The sequence below is a fragment of the Artemia sp. Qi Xiang Cuo genome, chromosome 7 (genome assembly GCF_049724085.1).
Source record: "Artemia sp. Qi Xiang Cuo chromosome 7, ASM4972408v1, whole genome shotgun sequence".
Lineage (NCBI taxonomy): Eukaryota > Metazoa > Arthropoda > Branchiopoda > Anostraca > Artemiidae > Artemia > Artemia sp. Qi Xiang Cuo.
The window spans coordinates 2,722,977-2,746,480 of NC_142800.1; the positions used below are offsets into that span (position 1 = coordinate 2,722,977).

Here is a 23,504-nt window from a genome sequence, read left to right on the forward strand (position 1 = left end):
GGAAAGGAAGAATGGTAAAAAGACAAAATTAAAAAGAGAGCGGCTTTCATCTTGGTAGCAACATTTTACCCTGTATAAAGTTACTAAAACAAAATTATGTCAATTCTGAGGCGACAAGAATCAAGAGCGAAAATACAAATCCAAGCCACCGAAAATGTGGCCAAAGTAAGGACTGCCACTGAGAGCTTAACAGTATCCCGAGACTCAGTTGTGATAAATATCAAGGAGCCAAAAAAATGTCAAAATATCATAAAACAATAATATATGTGCTTGATAATGCATATTCTTGGTATAAGTTTTTATGGGTACTTTTTAATAAATACTCTTTTCCCAAAATCCCCAACTCATTACTGAAATTAAAAAAAAAAAATTGGAAACAGTCCCGAAGATTGGCAGCCGTGATGAAAGCTGAATAAAAGATTGATCCTAAAAAAAGACGCTATTTTTTGTATAAGTATATATTAAACCGGCAATTAAATTACCTTTTCGCGTTAATTAATTTGATGGGTTCACTTCTTTTCGCTCTGACGAAATGATTTGATAACATAACCTGTTTTATTGCGCCTCTGAAATATTCGTTTATTTAGTGTATACTAATGCCATATTAATGTGTATATTATCTCATGAAATAGTGTATATAGTGTATGTATATAGTGTATATTAATATGTATATAGAGTATATTAATATGTATATAGTTTATATTAATATGTATATAGTGTGTATAGTGTATACTTTTAATCTCATGAAATCAAAAGCGTGAAAATCCTGGTTTTCAAAGGATCAGAAGTAGAATCGAGTAAAATATCCCGATTCTTGGTAAAATTAAAGTATGTAATTTAGCTTTTCGAGTGACAATACTTGAAATACTCGAATGTTTGAAGAAAATAATCAATGGCCTGACAAAATTTGTTTTTACCTGTTTTTACTTTTATTATATTAATTCAGTTGCAACTTTGACATTTAGTGTTAAGCGTTGAGCTTAACACTAAATGTTAGTGTTAAGCTCAATGTGTTCAGTGTTCGATCCTGTTGATAGAAGAGCTTAAGTAAAGGTTTTATTTTTATATGGTATACCAGACAAATACATTAAAGTGATTAGTGCTATGCACGAGAATAACATTGCTACGATTAAAGTAGGAAATGAGGTTAGTAGCTGGTATTGAATCAGGAGCTAAGCAGAGTTGTGTTCCATCCCCGTTTATATGGATTATTTTGATGGACTTTGTTTCAAGGAGCACAGGAAAGGCAATGGGAGACCACAGAATCAAATAGGGAGGAAAAAGTCTCCTGGACTTGGATTATGCTGATGATTTAAACATCCTAGATGAAAGTGTGAGCAAAATGAATGAACTTTTAGAGGTGTTGCGAGTTCAGGGTGCTAGATTAGGTTTGAAAATTAATGTTTAAGAAGACAAAGTCACAAAGGCTAGGAATAAGTGAAGATGAAAAGTTGAAGTTCGATAATGAGAAGATTGATCAGGTGGGCAGCTTCACTTACCTTGTTAGTATTATTAGTAAACACGATGGGGGCAGTGAAGATGTTAAAAGTAGAATAGCCAAGGCCCAGGTGTTTTTTTTTCACAGTTGAAAAAGTTTGGAAGAATAAGAAGATAAGTCTGCGAACCAAGATTAGAATATTGGAAGCTGCAGTGGCGACAGTGGTCAAATATGGCTCTGAAGCATGGGCGCTCCGAAAAGTGGATGAAGATTTGTTAGATGTTTTGCAGAGAAATTACTTAGGGATTTTTCTGGGTACCCGGCTGACTGACCGTATTTCAAACAATAGGCTATACGAAAAATGTGGTTCAATACCGCTCTCTAGGGCTATAATGAAAGAAAGGTTTAAGTGGCTAGGGTATGTTGTGCGGATGAAGGATAACAGATTGCCGAAGATTGTTCTTTTCGGCCAACCGTCTAGGGCTAAATGGAAAGCAGGTCGTCCTCGTCTGGGGTTGGAGGACGTCATAAAGAAAGATTTAAAGGAAATGGGAACTTCATGGGCGGGTTTAAAAAGGGAGGCTTTGAATAGATTGGGATGGAGTAGGAACGTGCGTAGCTGTGTTGGCGTCAGGCGGCTTGGTGCTGCGGTGAGTTGCTAGTAGTAGTAGTAGTAGTAGTATAGTTAATTTATATCCATTGTTTATGTCCGATCGATACCATAAAGAATCACAGCTCGTTCATTATCAACTTTTTTAGTTTGTGTGGCCAAATCTATTCGGAATTGATTGGATGGGTCTTGCAATAACTCGTATAGCTTTGATGAGTGATCCGAATAAATGACAGAAAACTAAAAGCTATCACGTACTTTCCCAGAAATCTTAGAAAAACCATTTAATTTCTCCCGTTTTTTTGTGCTGGAGGTAGAGATATTCCGATTTAATGAAACTTTAATCATTAGAAAGCGTGAATTTTATTTTTTTGATTAAACGGAGCAGAAATTTTTTTTTAAAGTTCAGGAAAGGACAGTTTCCAAAAATATTCTAGTAGATCTGCTTGAAAAATATTAAAAATCAACTCAAAAAAAGTGTCATCGAATAATTTGACAGCTTTGTAAGTTTCCTGTTGTGCTAACTGCCTTGATTATGAGATATGAGATATACATTTATTAAAAAAGAAAACAAACACTATTCGCCTTTCGCCTGCCAAGAAAGACAATAAGCTTGAAAGGGCAAGCGAGGTTATCACTCTCAGATAATTAAAATAACATTCATACATTTCTAATCAACACACAATAAAATTATAGTATGAATTAATAAATTAAAAAAGGTATAAAGATGAAAATAACAGAAGTAGATATAAAAAAAAAGAAAACAGAAAAAAAGCAAACTAAATCAGGGAAATACCTTAAATAGAATGACAACCTGGAGTGAGCATAACACCAAATTCACTCAAGAGATAAAAGAAACTGCTTTGCCCGTGACTTGAAAGCCGGAAGACTAGGCGCATTTTTCACACACTCGGGCAATATGTTCCAAACATGGGGACCATAATGGCGAATCACAAAAGATGCCCGAGTGGTGCTCCTAAACTCATGAGTTAAGTCATCAGCTTTTGTTGTATTATGATCATGACGGTCTCTATTAAAAGTAAAAAGATTTTCAAAAGCAGGGGTGAGCAGCTGATTCAAATATTTATACGAGAAAATCGCGACTTGGTAATCTCGAATTTGGGATACATCCATTAACTTATTCTTTTTAAAATGCTCATAAGCAGGAACCTCATTAGAATCATCAAATTCAGATAATAATTTTACAGCACTATTCTGAAGTTTTTGTACTCTTTTGAAACATGTTACAAAATTACTTGCCCATATAGAGCATCCGTAGCTAATATATGGGTAAAATATAGAAAAATAAATCATTTTCAGGATCTTTTTTGGGACTGGATTTTTAATTCTTCGCATCACCCCAAGGCCTCTGCTTAATTTTTCAGCTATTGCACTTGAATGGTTTTTCAACGACAGGTTTTCATCAATTAAAAACCCCAAATACTTCGTTGTTGCTACTCTCTTTATCACATTTTCTTTAACCGTGATATGTTCATTTCAAGCACTAGAAGAAATTATAGAAAATATCATGAAAAAGTTTTTAGAAAAGTTTAGGGTTAACATGTTTTGCTGAGAAAAAGTTAGAAATTCAGAAACTGCATTATGAATTTTATTATATAAAACATCAAGTAAAGGCGCTGCCAGAAAGAGCAAAGTGTCATCTGCAAACAGGATGACACCAGCATCTGATAGGTAGTGTTTCACTCGATCAATGAATATAACGAAAAGTAGAGGTCCCAAGATTGACCCTTGTGGGACCCCACACTCTACTTTCTTTTTGAAGATAAAATGACCCATTCTGAACTATCTGATACCGACTGTGTGGATACGGTGAAACCCACTCCAGACTTGAACCCTTCTCCCCAATCGAGTCAAGAGCTTGAATAAGCTCTGAGGGGTCCACCGTATCGAACGCTTTTTTCATTATTATCCAAAAACCCAGCTACAGGTATGAGACCAGCTTCAAATGCATCACTAATCCAATCAACCAATTTCAGAACTGCTATATCCGTAGATAGCCCTTTTCTGAACCCAAATTGATTTTCCATTAGAATTTTATTCTTTTCAATATAATAACTTAACTGGGCATGTACCACTTTCTCTTTGCCGACATATCTACTGTTACTAACGACTCACCGCAGCACCAGGCTGCCTGAGGCTAACACAGTTACGCACGGTTCTCCTCCATCCCAATCTATTCAAGGGCTCCGTTTTTACACCCTCCTAAAAACCTTCTCATTTCTCTTAAATCTTTCTTTACGACATCCTCCCACCCCAACTTGGACGACTTGCTTCTTGTTTAGTCCTAGTCGGTTGGCCGAAAAGTACATTCTTTGGCATTCTGTCATCCCTCATCTGCAGAACTTGCCCTAGCCATTTCAATCTTTCCCCCATTATAGGCCTAGAAAGCGGGATTGAGTCACACTTTTCGTACAGCCTACTGTTGGAAATAAGGTCAGTCAGTCGGGTATCCAAAACAATCTATAGGCAATTTTTCTGGAAAACATCTAGCAAAACTTCCTCCCTTTTTTTGGAGCGCCCATGCTTCAGAACCCTATTTGACCACTGTCATCAGTGTCAATATTCTAATCTTGGCTATCTTGGTTTTGCGATATCTTTTTAGCTGAAAGGGTTCTGTCTAATTTGTCTTACTCGTAATTTTTTTTATGTGCTTAAAATATTCCAGAACTACGACCCGGCACATACACAGCACTATCTCGGAGGGGACAAACATCTAAGGGAGGGATACTATTACTACTTACAACTCAATGCAGCCACAAGCCGACTGAGGTTGGCACAGCTGCCCACGATCCTCTACCCCAAATTATCAAGTTTATTCACTCTTTATTCCTTCCCATATAGTTCTGATTTTCAATCAAACCTTTCTTATGACCTCCGTCACCCAATTTGGGGACGACCTACCTTTGCATGTCCCCGGACGAATGGCCAAAAAGAACAGTCTTTGGTGAAATTTTCCTCCTTCATTAGTTGAATTTCTCCTGTCATCTTAACCTTTCTTTCATTATAACCCTACAAATTGGGATAAAACCATTTTTTCGTACAGCCTGCTGTTTGATATACCGTCAGTCAAACGAGTATCTTAAACTATTTGTAGACAGTTTCTTTGGAAAACTTCCAAAAATTATTTCTCAGCCTTTCGAAGTGATTTTATACTTCACCGCTTCAGACTGATATACTTTTGAAAAAGAGGTCAGTTACCCCGAAAACATAAGACACTGTGCGAAAAGATTCAGAAACCTGAGTTTTTTGGGGGCCACGCCTTTTAATCGCCCTTCCCCTTCGCATGACCCTGATTAGCTATTATCAAGTATCATTGAATTGTGTTATATTGGTGATCCAGCTGTACTTTTCGTATATAAACAAAACCCATGCTAATATAGAGCTTGGGAATCTTCTGTTTTACTCATTTTTTTTCTATTTTATTAATGTCGAAATGTTGATTTTGGGTTTAACTTGTGAGAAAAAAAAAATTAGTGAATGGAAAGCTTAATTGCCAAAATTATGGTTTTCAAGAGGTTTCAGAGTTCATTTTTTGCAGTCTTTTATGCTATAAACTTAACGAATTTAAACTTCTTGACATGCGATCAAGGCCATATCCAGAATTTTTTTTTGAAGAGAGGGGGGGGGGGGTACAAAAAATATTTTGGAGGGGGGTTTTAAAACAAAGATTATTAAACATCAGGGTTTCCCTGTGTAAAATTTATTTACATGTATTTTTGCTACTTTTACGAGTCGTACAAAATTAAAAAGCGGGGGGATGGGGGGTCAAGCCGGGTTACCTACCACCACCACCCTGGATGCGGCCATGCATGCAATTCACTTGCAATAACTTTTTTCATTATTCAGTTTTGGCCGGAAATTCCTTCCTCCTCCTCCTCCTTAAGGCTCCTGTCGCGTTGAGGGCGGCGTAGAGCGTCGCAACTCTGCTCCTCCAGGCTGACTAGTCTGGTGCTAATAATAGATCCTCGTCGATAGTAATGCTAGCCATCTCCAGGAATTTGTTAAGGCTATCCTTCCAGCTTATTTTAGGTCGCCCTTCCGGTGAGACCAGGTATGAGCCTTATCATCAATATCGTAGACTAAATTGGCTGGGGTTGTCGTTAGTATACGGAAGAAAAGTCCGAACCATCTTAGAGTACGGTGCGTTGTTTAGACGGAGAATGACACTTTGGAGGTGAGTTGCGAGCAACCTTGCATTGCTTACAAAATCGTTCCATCGAAGTCCCTCAATCCGACGGAGCTGTTTCGTCTGGCAGACGTCTATCATGCTGAGGATTCTTGATTTGAGAGGCCAGGCTTCCGCTGCATAGAGGAGGACCGAGCTTACGGATGCTATATAAATTCGCATCTTCGTGCGCCTAGATATAAGCGACATTCTCCAGAGATTGTTGAGCCTTCCGACGATAGACGAGGCTTTTGAAACTCGGCTGCACACCTCTTCTTCTATAGAGCCGTCATTAGACAGTACGGAGCCAAGATAAGTGAATTCTTTACAACTTCAACAGGAGCTCCGCAAACAGTTATGTTCCCAGGGGGCGAGACTGGGCTTGGGGGCTCAATTGCCATTATCTTCGTAATTCGGAAATGGCAAATGATTAATAGTCAACTGTTGCTTCAAAAATAATATAAGAATAATAAGGATAATATGTCATATATATATATATATATATATATATATATATATATATATATATATATATATATATATATATATATATATATATATATATATATATATATATATATATATATATATATATATATATATATATATATATATATATATATATATATATATATATATATATATATATATATATATATATATATATATATATATATATATATATATATATATATATATATATATATATATATATATATATATATATATATATATATATATATATATATATATATATATATATATATATATATATATATATATATATATATATATAAATGAATATGTCTAATATCAACTTTCTTAGGCAATGTCACTACCTCATATATTAATGTTATTGATACCAGTGAAAAAACAAAACAAAAAAGGAGCAACCAAAAATCATAAGTATCCTCCAAGTTTCTTAAGTATCATAAATATTGTAAATAAGTATAAAAAATCCTAAATCATAAGTATCCTCAATATGGTATCAGAATTGAAAATTGAGATATCGAAATAAAGAATTGAGACATCGTTGTTAGTTAAAACATTAAGAAACAGATATATTCTGTGGCTGTTATAAAATTTACGTAGAAGTTATAAACATTAGGGGATTTCCTGAGGAAGAAGGGGATCAAGAAGTTTTCGCATATATCTCTATTAACCTAAAACCAGCTTACACATGTAAGACTAATAATATTTGTCCTAAGACGGATTGTAAAGTAACATATTGTCTTATAATTCATTATGGCATCAAGACTCTTCAATATCTTAAAAGTAATTTTGCGAGTCTCAGCGCTGGCTGCCAATTTAAAAGACAAAGGCCTGTTAACGAATTTTTCCAGCACCACAGGGAACTCTCAAAGCTGTCAAACTGTTCAAATTTTCCTTAAAATTTTGGTAAAAGTTGATGGGGATCTTGAATGAGTAAACAGTTCGAAAAGCTAACGAGAGCATAGTTTAAAGTAAAGAAAAATAAAATCTTTACTAATTGGTAAGCAAAGAGCTGTCTATCTGTAACATAAACATGTAAGTAGATACCTGTAACATAAACCTCCGCTGTATCGGCAAGGTTTTCAATCACGGTGGAAGCACTGAGTAGAACTCCCAAAGCTGTCAAATTGCTCAACTGATATTTCTTTTGAGCTGATTTTTCTGCTCTCTTTATCGAAAAAACAAAACAAAAAACACTTTCTAATGATGTAAGTAGTCTCATTAGAGGTAAAGGTAAAGCATACGACATTGGAATTTACAGTCCCTACCGGTGTTGCTGATATCCGTTTCTTGGCCCTTCAGCCAGGAAGTAAAATGGGGGTGGGGGGCCAACCATCCTCTGCTTTCGCACACTCTTCTTGTTCACCTTCCCCAGATGTCTCCGGGTACCCATTTAGAGCTGGGTCGACTCTGGCTGAGCTTACAGAGTCACACCACTGATTCTCGTCCCAAACCAAATAATTGGGTACACTAGGATTCGAACCCTCGCCCTCTCGGACAAAGAGTCCTAAATCCAGGGCACCAATCTCATTAAATCTGATTGGAAGTCTCATTAAATCTGATTATCTCTATCTCCAGCAAAAAACAGGAATAGATAAATGGTTTTTCTAAGATTCCTGGGAAAGTAGGTGACGGCTTTTATTTTTCTGTCGTTTATTTGGACCTCTTATACAAACTCTACAGGTTATGGCAACACCGCCCAATAAACTCTAAATAGTTTGGCAAACCCAAACTAAAAAGTTTATAATGGACGAGATAGGGTGATTTTTTAAGGTGCCACCCACCTCTCAAAGCGTCCTCGTTTCAGAGCCATGATGGCCACTTAAGAGGGATACAGTTTTGAAAAATACTTGAATATATTGTAGGAGAAATCGCAGACATCTCAGTATTCTTGGGCTGACAAGTCATAGCGCCCAATGCCTCCCGCCCCTATTATTTTTAATGTTAGTGACGCGCTTCCTTTTTTCCGCATGTACATTCTTTACTTTTCCTTCTATTCCGTATGATCCGTATTTGAATAGTTTTGTAAAATCATTGTTAAAACTTAGTTTGGGAAAAATTTCGAATATATTCAATTAAATCAGCAATTGATTTAACCAAAGTTAATTATTGCCCATCCGTTGAAGATACGCTGTTTTGTGCGGGTGCGTGTTCTTTGTTTTTTCTTCTAATTCTTATGCTCCATATTTAAATCTATGTAAAATTTTCAAATGTAGCCTTCATAAAAAAGGATCTGGTCAAATATGGATTAATTAGCTAAACAAAAGGGATTGATTGCCTACCCGTTTTAATTTTCGGTGGTACATTCTTTTTCGATATGCGAGCTCTTCATATTTTATCTTATAATTCATATGCTCTGTGTTTGAACTTATTGGTAAAAATCATTGTAAAAATTTGATTTTGGATAAAGAATCAGCCAAAAAATCCGAGGTTAAATCAGCTTTTGATTGAATCAGAGGAAATGATTGCCTATCTTCGATACAACCCTGATTAGATATTAATAAGCAATAAGGGCATTCTATTAAATTGCTAAACGAGCTATAGAAAAGAGTAAGCCATTATTACGAAAATTCTACCCTTTATATCCACCTTTATTTCCTCCTTCACCCTACTCTATTGAAAGCTTCACTCTTTGCTCATCCCACTAAGTTCCAATTTCCTTAAAATCCGTCTTTCATGGCCTCTTCCCTCCTATTCGGACACCATTTCTTCCTTTTCATTCCTTCTTTTTCATTCTTCCTTTTCATTCCTTCCTTTCCTTTCCACTTATTCCTCCTTTTCATGTGGTTCCGATACTTTTGGGAAACATTAAGCCAGTTAAAAGAATGAAAAGTTCTTAATTTTTTTGCTTTTTTTTACTTGTAGTTTTACTTGTAGTTTTTGACTTTTACTAGAAGTAGAAATCTTTTTTTACTTGTAGTTTTTAATTTTTTTTTTGTACAAGTAAATTTTTTTTTATTAACTTTTCTTTACTAGTAAACTTTCTGCTTTTGTGTTGTTCTGAAGTTGCCTTCAAAACCTTTTCTTTATTATTATTTTCTATGGGCATCAGTACGAGGGCTGGGCGGACCAGTCATTTGCCCTGCCTGTAAAAGACCAAAACTATGGAAAAAAGTGCACTTTTTTGGATTTTGTTTTTGTAATGGAATTGGACTTATTCACACAAAAATATAATTAACCAACACTGCCCGACAAGGGCTCTAGGAGTTTACGCTTTTCTGGAGATCTATGACCTGGTTAAAACAAATCACGTATTTTACACAAAGCACTTTAGCATTCAATGGTATAAATATAAACTAATGGAGTACTAATAAAATTGATAATACTGATAGTGTTGATAAGATGGAAAAAAGAATAAACAGAAAAAGTGAAATCGCTTAACGAAATAAAGAAAGAAAAAGTAAATACAATGCAACTATATTGAATAACCTCCTGAGATAGAAATACACTCAACGAATTAACCAGATGAAACCATAAAATAGTTTGTTCTAATATTTTTAAATAACAAAGAATCATATAAATTCTTATGATAATTATCAAGTGCGTCTCATATTCTACAACCTCTAGGGAGTATAGGCTTGAAGGAATCCACCCCAGTCTAGGCACATCAAGACCTAACTGCAACCGATATTATGAGGCTGGAGAGAAGGAGAGAAGTTAAATCCTTGTTAACCATTGTGATAAGTTTCTTGAAAAAAAGAGGAAAGAAAACCCGCTTGACAGACTTGGTAACGTAAAATCAAAATAGAACGGAATTCTATGGGCTATGAAGACAGTGGGAGTAGAATGGATTGAATATCGAAAGATGTAAGGGAAACCAAAGGAGAATGAAGCAGCTTACAGATGCCCATTGATAATATGATTGGAACTCGAATTGGAATAGAATTCTATGGACATTGGAGACATACATACTAGAACGGTGAGAAAGAAAAAATGACAGAAAAAATGTAAAGGAGACTATGGAAAAGGAGAAGGCAGTGCCTGACTAATGCCCTTGGATCATCTTGCCCATTTGGCTCGACATACAGAGTAGAACGGTGAGACAGAAAAAAATATAAAGGAGATGATGGAAAAGGAGAAGGCAGTGCCTGACTAATACCCTTGGATCATCTTGCCCGTTTGGCTCGACATACAGAGTAGAACGGTGAGACAGAAAAAGTGACAGAAAAAAAATGTCAAGGAGATGATGGAAAAGGAGAAGGCAGTGCCTGACTAATGTCCTTGGATCATCTTGCCCGTTTGGCTCGACATACAGAGTAGAACGGTGAGACAGAAAAAAGTGACAGAAAAAAAAATGTAAACGAGATGATAGAAAAGGAGAAGGCAGTGCCTGTCTAATGCCCTTGGATCATCTTGCCCGTTTGGCTCGACATACAGAGTAGAACGGCGAGACAGTAAAAGTGACAGAAAAAAATGTAAAGGAGATAATGGAAAAGGATAAGGCAGTGCCTGACTAATATCCTCGGATCATCTTGCCCGTTTGGCTCGACATAACAGAGTAGAACGGTGAGACAGAAGAAGTGATAGAAAAAAATGTAAAGGAGACGATGGAAAAGGAGAAGGCAGTGCCTGACAAATGCCCTTGGTATCATCTTGCCCGTTTTGCTCGACATACAGAGTAGAACGGTGAGACAGAAAAAAATATAAAGGAGATGATGGAAAAGGAGAAGGCAGTGCCTGACTAATACCCTTGGATCATCTTGCCCGTTTGGCTCGACATACAGAGTAGAACGGTGAGACAGAAAAAGTGACAGAAAAAAAATGTCAAGGAGATGATGGAAAAGGAGAACGCAGCGCCTGACTAATGCCCTTGGATCATCTCGCCCGTTTGGCTCAACATACAGAGTAGAACGGTGAGACAGAAAAAGTGACTGAGAAAATGTGAAGAAGATGATGGAAAAGGATAAGGCAGTGCCTGACTAATGCCCTTGGATCATCTTGCCCGTTTGGCTGGACATACAGAGTAGAACGGTGAGACAAAAAAAGTGACAGAAAAAAATGTAAAGGAGATGATGGAAAAGGAGAACGCAGCGCCTGACTAATGCCCTTGGATCATCTTGCCCGTTTGGCTCAACATACAGAGTAGAACGGTGAGACAGAAAAATGTGAAGGAGATGATGGAAAAGGAGAAGGCAGTGCCCGACTAATGTTCTTGGATCATCTTGCCCGTTCGGCTCGACATACAGAGTAGAACGGTGAGACAGAAAAAGTGACAGAAAAAAATGTAAAGGAGATTATGGAAAAGGAGAAGGCAGTGCCTGACTAATGCCCTTGGATCATCTTGGCCGTTTGGCTCGAAAAACAGAGTAGAACGGTGAGACAAAAAAATTACAGGAAAAAATGTAAAGGAGGTGATGGAAAAGGAGAAGGCAATGCTGACTAATGCCCATCATCTTGCCCGTTTGGTTCAACATACAGAGTTGAACGGTGAGACAGAAAAAGTGACAGAAAAAAAATATAAAGGAGATGATGGAAAAGGAGAAGGCAGTGCCTGACTAATGCCCTTGGATCATCTTGCCCGTTTGGCTCGACATACAGAGTAGAATGGTGAGACAGAAAAAGTGACAGAAAAAAATATAAAGGAGATGGTGGAAAAGGAGAAGGCAGTGCCTGACTAATGCCCTTGGATCATCTTGCCCGTTTGGCTCGACATACAGAGTAGAACGGTGAGACAGAAAAAGTGACAGAAAAAAATATGGAAGAGATGATGGAAAAGGAGAAGGCAATGCTGACTAATGCCCATCATCTTGCCCGTTTGGTTCAACATACAGAGTTGAACGGTGAGACAGAAAAAGTGACAGAAAAAAAATATGAAGGAGATGATGGAAAAGGAGAAGGCAGTGCCTGACTAATGCCCTTGGATCATCTTGCCCGTTTGGCTCGACATACAGAGTGAGTAGAATGGTGAGACAGAAAAAAGTGTAAAGGAGATGATGGAAAAGGAGAAGTCAGTGTCTGACTAATGCCCTGGAATCATTTTGCCCGTTTGACTTAACATACAGAGTAGAACGGTGAAAAAGAAAAAGTGACAGAAATAAAAATGTAAAGGAGATGATGGAAAAGGAGAGGGCAGTGCCTGACTATTGTCCTTGGATCAGCTTGCCCGTTTGCCCGTTTCACTACTTCCTTTTTCAAGCAGAATTGGGGTAACACCCACTAACTCAGATTATTTAAAATAAGTGGTAACGTCATGTTTTTTTTTTGTTTTTTTCTAATAACTCATTTCATCCTGCTACGGTCTCAAATGTACTGAGAGCGGAATATTGCCCACTCTGAAGCTTATATGCTAAACGTAAACTGCATGTTTAAGGGATTTTATTTAGTCTCGCCAAGGCCGCACCCACGGGGGGGGGGGAGTTATTGAACCCCACCGAAATTTCTGCCGACTCATAAAACATAAGAAAATGCATATAAACGAATTTTTGTTGCGTTTTTAAAAGTTTTTGTACCCCCCTCTCCCCGAACAAAATCCTGGCTACGGCCTTGAGTCTCGCTATCCCAGTGTTTTTTAGATATAGCTGAACACAGACGTGGTTGCTGCGAATATCCTCCTCCAAGTAAATTTTAAAATTTTGGGCCTCCAACTCAATTTTACGGTCATCATAATTGGAACAATCCTCCAACTTAACTTATCTTCTCTGTCAGTATATTTTAATTTATAATCATTTTCCTACACACAGTAGTGTAAAAAAAAAAAAAAAAAAAAAAAAATTAATCATGTTTTATTTTTTAGGGATATTTTGAATCTTTACGAACTGAAAAAGCTGCCTTTGGAATCAAAATTACAATGGTCTGCCCAGGTCCAGTGTTTTCAAATATTCTTCGACAAGCTGCCACTGAAAAAGCTGGAAGTGTAAGTGCATATTTAGCCACTAACCGCTTTTTACTACTCTTTTCTTTTCCTTTATTTAATTTTAATGAAAATGCTGATGTAAATTAATATTCAAGCTAGTTAAGACTAAATATTCACAGAAATACTATGACTCAAGTGTAATACTATACTACTAGCATAGTATTTATAGTCATTTTGTATTAAAAAACCAGAGAATGCACTAAAAAACGGATGATTCGCTGTTAGCCTCTTGTCTGTGATTAAGTAATTAGTGCAAATGATTACATCTCGGCTGCTACCATACTTTGGACCCAAGTAACACTACCCTGGACAGCGGTTTTCTGATAGCACTGGTAAACATGATGCGTCCCCAAGGCCATATCTAGAATTTCTGTTCTGGGGTAACGATTAAGCCATCAATGTAGTAAATATACTAAATCCATGCAGTAAATGAAATTTTGGAAATTTGCTGTGAATTTTTTTTTTAATTAAAAAATATGTTGAAAAAAATGAAGCAAATGCGAAAGAGGCAACATACTAAACTGCTTGTATTTAGTCTTCATAGGAGACGAGCGTAGTCGTGACAATACTGATGACAAATTTAGTGGTGACACTTACACAACCAAATACATAAAAAAAAGTAAAAAAATGAAGAATTCAATTTTTGAAAAAAAAACTCCGCATGCATTGTGCAGTCCGAAAGTCAGACTTAAAAAAAGAAACGTGGATAAAAAAATACGCAGATCATATAAAAACATATAGTATAAAACAGTCTAAGAAGGTGTAGACTTCCTTTGATAGCTTAGTTGTATTTGGAAGTCAACAGATTGTTAATGTTCATGGACATGAATGTTCATGATTTATTGAAAAAAAGTGCTGTGGAATTTAAGTAATGCGTTTTCTTACATATTTTCATGGTTTAACGTGGCAACACTGATGGAAATGCATTACTCAACTAAAAAATTTATAATTTGGAATTGACCAAATGAAGTGATCTAGTGAAAGTATGAATAGATCTAGGACGGTTCATAGGCAAGGCTGTATTCAGGAGGTTAGGGCGCCCCCCCCGAAATGTTTGTATAACTCGTAAAAAACGTAACTAAAATTAATACAAACGAATTTTGATGCGTTTGTTAAAGCTTTTTTGTACCCCCATCCCCTCCGAAACAATTCTTTTTTACCCCCCCCCCCCCGAAAAATTCCTAGATACGGCCCTGGTCATAGAGGCAAAAAAGTTCTATTTTCGCGTCCTTTCATGCTTTAAACGTAATCAAATAGACAAGGGGATAATGAGTAAGGTACGAATTAATATGAAAAATAAACAGAACGCATGGTATGATAAAATAAAAGAGACTTGAGGTGATACAGAATACCAACATTATGGCTTTTTGGTAGTTCCATGAGTATCTATATTAGTTCAGAAAATTGTCACTGATTTAAATATAGATTTTTCTTGGTGAAATTGGTTGCCTCTTTCGTATGAAATACATCACAAATAGGCAAATGCTTGAATTATTATTCCAATCCTCTCTCCGTTTACAATGGAGTACCTCAAGGTACTCTCCTAGGTCCCTCTCTTTTTTCTGTTATGGTCAACAATCTTGCTAAGGAATATCCCGACAGTTGGAAATTTGTTGATGACCTTAGGGTCGTTGAAACCTGCTATAGAAATTTAAGGAATTACACTATGAGCATCCTATATTAAATTACATATGATACCTCGGACATAAAATCGAGGGTAAACCCTTCTAAATACACGATAATGCCAATGTGTTCTCTTTAAGTCCCTACCCTTTTTTTCTTAATCCTATCCCTCTTGAAAGATTTTCCATCCTCCTTCTAATTTTTAGTGAGAGATTTATATTCAAAACATTATCCAGAAAGCTAATTCGTCAATCTCCTTCCTTAAGCTCATGCAGAAGTTCTGTTTATCCCTTCTCACTCTTTAAGGATTTAAACCCCCTTTGTCCACCCGCATCTTGAATATGCTTGTCCAATTTGGCACCCTGTTATTTCGCGGAAATATTCAGATAAAATTGAATCTATCCAAAATGAAGCTTGCGAATAATGTTCAAAAAGGTGTTTCGTTATCTTTTCTTGTAAAAAATCCTAGGTTAGAAACACTTGAGTGCATAACAGCTAAGTTGTGCCTCCGTTTTTAAAAAAATGTAATACCAAGCCCTAGCACGGAAAATATTTCCCCACAAGACACTCCACCCAGATCCCGCCCACCCCGTGCCGTTTCTCAGCCTATTCCTATCTTGTTCCCCATTCGCTGCTTGGCTTCAAGATAAAAAATTCTTGTTCCTTGTATTACAGAAAAAATTAATAATATATTCAACTAATTTACTTCTTGCTGTATTGTAAGTTTGCTTTTTTTCTTCCTTTTCATGTTTTAGTAATCTTTTTAATTTACTAGCTTTACTTGTTTTAAATTGTTTAACATATCATGGCCCGTATATGTATATATATTTTTTATTGATTTTCTTTTTGTTTTACCAATTTAATATATTGACTGTACATCCTTTTGCCAGTTTTAAGTATATGATTATTTTTAAAGCTCTTTTGATGTCTTTGTCCTGTTATTGTTTGAATCCAAAATTCGAATTCGACCCAGTTGTGCTTTTAATATTTATATTTGGTAATAAATTTATTTTCTTATTAAATAAAATGAACTCAGATTTAGCACCTTGAATTGTCATTCAGTATCGAATTTTTTTTTTATTTTTTTACGATTTGTTTTTATTTTTCTATTTCTGCGTTAAGGACGGATGAGCGGATGTCTCGGTCGAAATTTTTGCCCTGTTTTTTTTTTTTTTTTTTTTTTTTTCATTTCCACTGGTTGGAACTACCCTTTTTTTTTTTTTTTTTGTTCTGTACGCATATAGTTTTATCATCCTGTATAATAAACTTGGTAACTATTCTGAATAAGGCATATATGTGGTGGGTCTAATTCAAAACAGGTCACAGAACTAACCTTTTCAAGTTGAACTATGCACTTAACTCATATTTTTATATAATGGAAGTTAGTATAGCTTATACCACAGTCGATTCATCATTCAGGGTCATTTGACCAAGTTCCAATTATAAAGGATGCTCGAGGGGGGGGGGGTGGATGAAATGCACTAATCATCTAGTTGAAACTACTACTACTAAATTTAAATAATTTCTTAGACCACACTGCTTTTCCATTTACGAAAAAATTAAGCAAGAAAAATGGGTTTTAATTTTGATAAAGCAGTGAATAAATACAATAGAATAAACACTTAATTAAACAAACACACTCTGAATATTTCGGCCCCACGTCCGGGAGCCTTTCTCAACGGAAAAAAAGGGAGATAATGAAACAAAAAATGTTCTTTTTTAAAACTTAACTTACATCGAAACAAAACATACTAAACACACGAAGAGAAAGAAAAAACAAAAGAAATATAAATAAATAAGTAGCAATCAAAAACTCACATATTAAATAACACTTCAATGCACTGGCGTATAAACAAAATCGAAAGTCTGCAATGATACACTCGTCTCCTCACGGTATATAAATTGAAATCTATCAAAAAATGAAGAATATATTTATACTTAAACCAAAACAATAAAGGTCAGCTAACTCCCGGCCCATAACGTTGAGAAAGACTCCCGGACGTGGGGCCGAAATATTCGGAGTATGTTTGTTTAATTAAGTGTTTATTCTATTGTATTTATTCACTGTTTTATAAAAATTTAAACCCGTTTTCCTTGCTTAATTACTACTAAACTACTGAAACTACTACTACTACTACAACACAGATACGCACGCTCCTCCTCTGCCCATCTTGTTGAAAGATTGCTAATTTTTATGCTTTCTTATGTGTTTAAGAACAGGAAACGTACTTGAGTAAATTTGAAAATCAACGGAATCAAATTCATGTCTGAAACAAAATATTTAAGCAGAATGCTTTTTTAATTTTCTTTAGGGCTTGGCCAGATGCGCGCATATAAAAGGTTCAAAAGTAGGGAAAATCATGCATCATACTCCTACCTATGAGGTGGGTCACAACCGTCTGTTTTCTAATTAGCTAGGATTTAGTAGTTCTCGGGAGTTTTTTTTTTATCAAATATGTGATTATTTCTTTTGACTTTATTTGAATTACTAGTAATTATTATTTTTCAATTTTAGAGCTTTGGTGAAGACATGAAATCGTCAGACAACCGCGTTTCCACTCAACGGTGCGCTCAATTAATGGCCATAGCAATTGCCAATGAAGTTACTGAATGTTGGATTGCTTTTAACCCAGTGATATTTTTTATGTATTACGCATGCTACCTTCCTGATACTTTTAGGAGGTAAGATTACCATGAAGATTAGCTCGGGCTAATTTCTGTTAAGAAGCATAAGGCTATAAAGATTTTTTGTTAATTCAATAAGGCACCTGATTGTATTTTAAATGTATGTTAAGAAACTTGGAAAGTTCACACTTTCAGCTAATAGTTCTTACTAGATGGTCGTTGGGTTGACATGAGAGATTTCTTACTCATTTCCATTGAGGTCTTGGAAGAAGGTGTAGAGGACAATAAGATTGGATTCTAATAAAATCGGGTGGAGATCTTAATATTGAAAAATTTTTAGATTAAAAAAAAAATAACCAAATGCTTGTTTAAAACTGGAAAATGTTGCTGGTTTTGGACAACGTGTCTTCACCTTGAGACCTCTACCCTGTGTTTCCTATTCTTCTCATCATTTCCTAAGTTTCTTACCATCAGTAAATACATATCAGGAAATGTATTAAGACATACAACATAATTCTTGTCGGAAAATTTTCCGGCTAAACCAACTAGAACAGTTTTATCCACAATGGAAATAGAGAAAAAAAAATTGCTATTGGTTCATAACAAGTGTGATTGAAATATACCCAGATGTAAATCCTAGCTTGCAAAAATGAATTCTTTTTATATAAAGAAAGCTGGTAAATAATTAAATAAGAAAAGTATTAATAAAGTAAGCAGTAAATAAAAAATTGAACCAAAATTAAAGCTTAAAGTAGTCTAATCTAATAGCTTCATTTCAACCTAACATCATTACAAGTAGTCTTTTATTGAGACATTATGAAACATTTTGTTTCCTTTGTATGAAGTAAGAACACATCATTTAATGCAACAAGACTTACTGTTTGTGCTCAAATTGGTAACTGGTAATTGGTTTAATTACTCAAATTGGTCAAATTGGTAATTGGTTTAAAATTGGTAACGTGCGGAACAGACCCCATTTTCAGTAGTACTGTTTGTAGAGTCTCTAGCTTTTATATTGGTAGGATACGCCTCCAGAATGGGAAAAGTCACAAAAATATAAATGGTGGTTTGTTGAAGCTATAGGGATGTGTCATAGAGTTTTGGTTTTGCTTTAGCCCTCCACGTATGAGGCAACGCTGATAACTTTTTCTTTTGGAATGACACGATTTTGGTTTTTTATTTTGGAATGACACGATTTTGATTTTTCTTTTGGAATGACACAATTTTGGTTTTTCTTTTGGAATGACACAATTTTTGTTTTTCTTTTGGAATGACACAATTTTAGTTTTTCTTTTGGAATGACACAATTTTTGTTTTTCTTTTGGAATGACACAATTTTTGTTTTTCTTTTGGAATGACACAATTTTGTTTTTTCTTTTGGAATGACACGATTTTGGTTTTTCTTTTCGAATGACATAATTTTGGTTTTTCTTGATCTACTGTAATTTTATAAGGCTTTCATGAACAGGCCTTCATCCCTCATAAAAGGCTCATGTCTCGCATAGGCAGTGCTTTGGCCTTCGGGTTTCCCTAATGCCCTTGGAACGAAGTCATATGAAGTATTTTTTTTCAACGATTTTTATATAGTTCAGTACTTTGCAATTGTTAATGTGGTTCTAAGATTAGTCAACACATTTTATTTTGGCCAATTGACATTAAATTATTTCGGTTTATTTGTGACAGGAGTGGCAGAAGAAAAGGAGCAAAAATCCATGATTATCAAGATCTCCGGAAGCCTGGATTCCCACTGATGCGATTTCATGCAAAAACGGTCGATTTTTGCGGGATCAATCAAATTTCCTATTATTTTTTTCTGCGTGTTTATGCGTCACAACGGTTCAACGGCTGCGTTAAAATATTTCTATTGAGCCGCTGAGAATTGCATCCGTTATTCTGAATTGAAAGCATTTTAAAACCATAATTGTAATTAATTGAAAAACTGATCACGTTGACTAGAAATTTACCATTAATATTTGTCAAAGAACATGAGGGTCATCTTTTTTTAGTCCAAGAAATAATCCTCAAGACCCGGGTGGATATTTCCAGGTAAATGAAAATAGAAGATAAGCATTATATTTTTAATAAGGCATTTTTCTTGGCTTCTAGAACTTGATTTAGCCTATTCCTATGCATATTCAAATATCTCGTAGTATTTTCTGCGCTTCAACCGGTTGCAGTGAACCATTTCTGTATTACCATTTCTGCGATTGTCCTGCATCCGCTATCCGTAAGCCATTTTGCGTTATGGCCGTGCCACATCGTAGTCACATCTATCGATAAAGAAAGCCAAATATCATGAATGGCATGGTAATTTTCTGCATTTTAGCGTCACATTTGTATTTAAAATGCAAAAAATTAAAATTGCAAGCAATTAGTTTAAAGAGTTTGCTCCAAGAGTAATTTGTGTCCAACTGTCCTTTACTAATGCTAAGTCTTCTTAACTTTTGTCAAATTACTCTCCCAGATAGAAAAACCGCCGTTCTAAGTTTCCATCTTCTAGTTTCAAAAAGTATGTCTTAAACTTTGACTCTGATTGGTCAGTCAAGAAATTTATGTTTGAAAGGTGAACCATGTTCAAGTCGAGAAATTACGAACAGCGAACGTAATTGGGGCTGTAGTTATGCGCAATTTTGATTTTATCGACACGTCTGACTATAATGTGGCACGGGCATAAAAGACACCGTGACGTAGTGGAAATCATCAATTATTTGGTAATTTGAAAAATGACCAATGAGCGTAAATGAGGGTATTCAAGTTGCCAATCGCTTCTTGAGTTTTGAAGTATCTGAATTTGAATTGGTTTGTGGAATAATTGACACAGTATTGACGATGGAACTAATTGAAATAAACCGAATAACTGACAACGATAAGAAAAGAAGTATATCATAAATAAAAATTTACGAGAATGTTATAAATGGGAGTCGGGAAGGTTAGAACTTTTGTCTTATGGAAATGAACGGTCAAAAATATTCAACTATTTATCAAAAGAATATATAATTAACTGTGTCAGGGATTAATAAACGTATTTCTTTTCAATTGAATGTCTCAATTTGTAGTTTGCGTTCAGTGACCTTTTACTTTTATAGTGGACTGACTAATTCTCAATTTTTCACCTTGGGTGTCTTGGGGTTGTATTTTACTGCTGATTTTTGTTATCTGGTACTATCCATGGTTTTTCTTTTCGTTTTTTCCAGGCTTTTTCTCCCACAGAAAGCAGTAAAGCCAGGCCTCTGCTGACATATTTGTTGTTTTTTTTCTTTCAAATAGGCTATTAGGTCACGGGCTAAAAATATTTCCTCGGTTTTGTGTCATTTTTGTTTTCGTATTTAATACAGGGGGTGGAAGTTCACGAAAATTGGCAGGGGGAGCGGCAAGGATTTTTTTTTCTCCGGTTTATTTTTAATGAAGGTACAGAAAATTCAAAATATAGGCGCGGGTCAAAAGTTAGGGGAAAGGAGATAATTCCCCCCCCCCCACCCCAATCAGTGTCTCCGGTTAAATGGAATTTTTCGTCTTAGGCAAAATAGGATGGAGTCACGTAAAAACCCTGTACAAAAAAAAATAGCCAAAAAACAAATCAGAACCGAGTGCTTAATTATCTGATTTGCTTTTGACACAAAATGATCGATATTTGTTAATAATATAGTCCGGCATAAATAATACAAGACTAATATAATAAAAACACAGAATATGAGATTTGCCCCCAATTCCCCAGGTAGCTCAGATTTTTGAAACTATACTTTTTTTCTTCGTAAATGTTTCGTTTTTTTTAAATCTCTTTTGCAGTTTTCCTTTCTCTGTGCAAAGGTATGGCTATTTTCTTTTTAAAGATAAAATTCCCTTTTTCATCATAGAGAAGTTATGTGTTGATTAACCTAAAACGGTTTTAAGTATTAAGTTAAGTATTATAAATATTCCGTTAAGTATTTAACGGAAAAAAACTTCAAAAACGCATACAAAATTTGTTTGTATTCATTTTATTACGCATTTACGAGTCGGACAAACATTTTGGGGGGAGGGTGGTCAAACTCCTACCTCCTCCCCTGGATACGGCCTTGGTTGTTGTGTTCAGTTTCTGAGTTGTTGAAGCTGATACGGCCTATGGTTGATGAATAAATTGGGACGTTTGAGGTGAGGAAGGAGGAAAGTGGGATCGTGGAGGTTAGAAAAAAAGGAGTTAATACGAGTAGATAGACATGACAAAACGAAGATTCATGCTGTCTCTTTAGTTTTTCAGAGTTTGAAGGGATGTGGTTGAAGAAGAAAGGAATACGGGTTTTTAAATCTATTTTCTAATTTATCTTCTTCTGTTTTAGATTCACAGCAATTGTTAATAGCAAGCGATTTATGAAACTGCGTGACAGCCGGGATACCATGGAGTCTTTGGACAAAAAGGAAACATAAGTGCTTTGGATGTTGTTAGGAATGCCAGAGTTGCCAGGAAGGAAAAATCGTTCTAAAGCTTTGGTTTATTTCAGCGTAATAGTTGTTGTAATTTTTCTTTTAAATTATTTAAATATGTGTTTTTGTGGAGAAAGGGCAATGCATAATGCATGTTTTTTACCTTTTAGTTGGGTTTAATCGTATTGGGTGTGTAAAAACACTAGCAATTTCTATATTTTTATCTATGTAATATAGCACAAGAAATAACATATTTTTTGGGGTTTCGCTGTGGTACTGTCATTTTAGCAGATTCAAAAGTAGGGAACAGGGACAATTCTTGACTTCTTTTTAAGCTATTTAAAGCTATCAAATGGGACTGTGACGCCAACTTTGATACCGCATTAAGACATTAGCTGTTGATAAAACAGTTAAGGTTACTTAAGAATTAAGCAAAAATTGGAAATTTTTAATTTTCGTTTTGTTGGGGGGGGGGGGGGTTGAAAATCCTGCTACACAACACGAGGGCATCCAGAATATATATATATATATATATATATATATATATATATATATATATATATATATATATATATATATATATATATATTTTTTTTTTTATATATATATATATATATATATATATATATATATATATATATATATATATATATATATATATATATATATATATATATATATATATATATATATATATGTATATATATATATATATATATATGTATGTATATTTATATATATGCTTTACCATTTTATATATAGTAAAATGGTAAAGTGGAACCAAAATAATATTAAATTTCTCCAAAGTCGTCCCGTTCCTTTACAGGCCAAAGAGCCTTTGTGGGGATTAGTGCCAAAAAGTTATTGTATTTTTAATTTATATGAATAAATTTTATCTTATTTTAAAAATACTTTGCAATCAGACACGTCAATTGGTGGAGGGGGAGGGCAATTGCCCGTATTCGATTTAAAACAGTTTTTTTGGTATTTTCACTGAAAATACCGCTTTTTTGGTGCTTTCATTGAAAAAATGATGAAACAACAAAATTGCCCCTAGATTTTGAAAATACATTTTATCCCCCCCCCCTCTCCACGTTTTTTTGAATTTATGGCTCTGTTGGTAATCTTGCATTGTTTCTGAATTTCAGTATTAAATCGGCATGACAATTAACTAGGTATTTTAACAGAATAAATGGGAAAATCACGGTGAAAACACAATTAATTAATGGTATTTTACTAACCCTTATTTCTTGTTTGATCGCAAATTTAAGAGAGT

At 35.1% G+C, this 23,504-nt stretch overlaps 1 protein-coding gene across 4 annotated transcripts in view; it reads left to right on the plus strand.

Moving 5' to 3' along the window:
* LOC148949860 (dehydrogenase/reductase SDR family member 7) overlaps window positions 1-22,678 on the plus strand; it is a 94,457-nt gene extending 71,779 nt beyond the window's left edge. For all 4 annotated transcript variants that reach the window (XM_089091334.1, XM_089091336.1, XM_089091335.1 and 1 more), the window contains exons 6-8: window positions 13,460-13,579; window positions 17,718-17,884; window positions 22,144-22,678. In XM_089091334.1, the coding sequence (XP_088947460.1) occupies window positions 13,460-13,579; window positions 17,718-17,884; window positions 22,144-22,231 (375 nt within the window). In that variant the 3' untranslated portion in view covers window positions 22,232-22,678. The remainder of the gene's footprint in view (window positions 1-13,459; window positions 13,580-17,717; window positions 17,885-22,143) is intronic.
* Window positions 22,679-23,504: the final 826 nt, after the last annotated feature.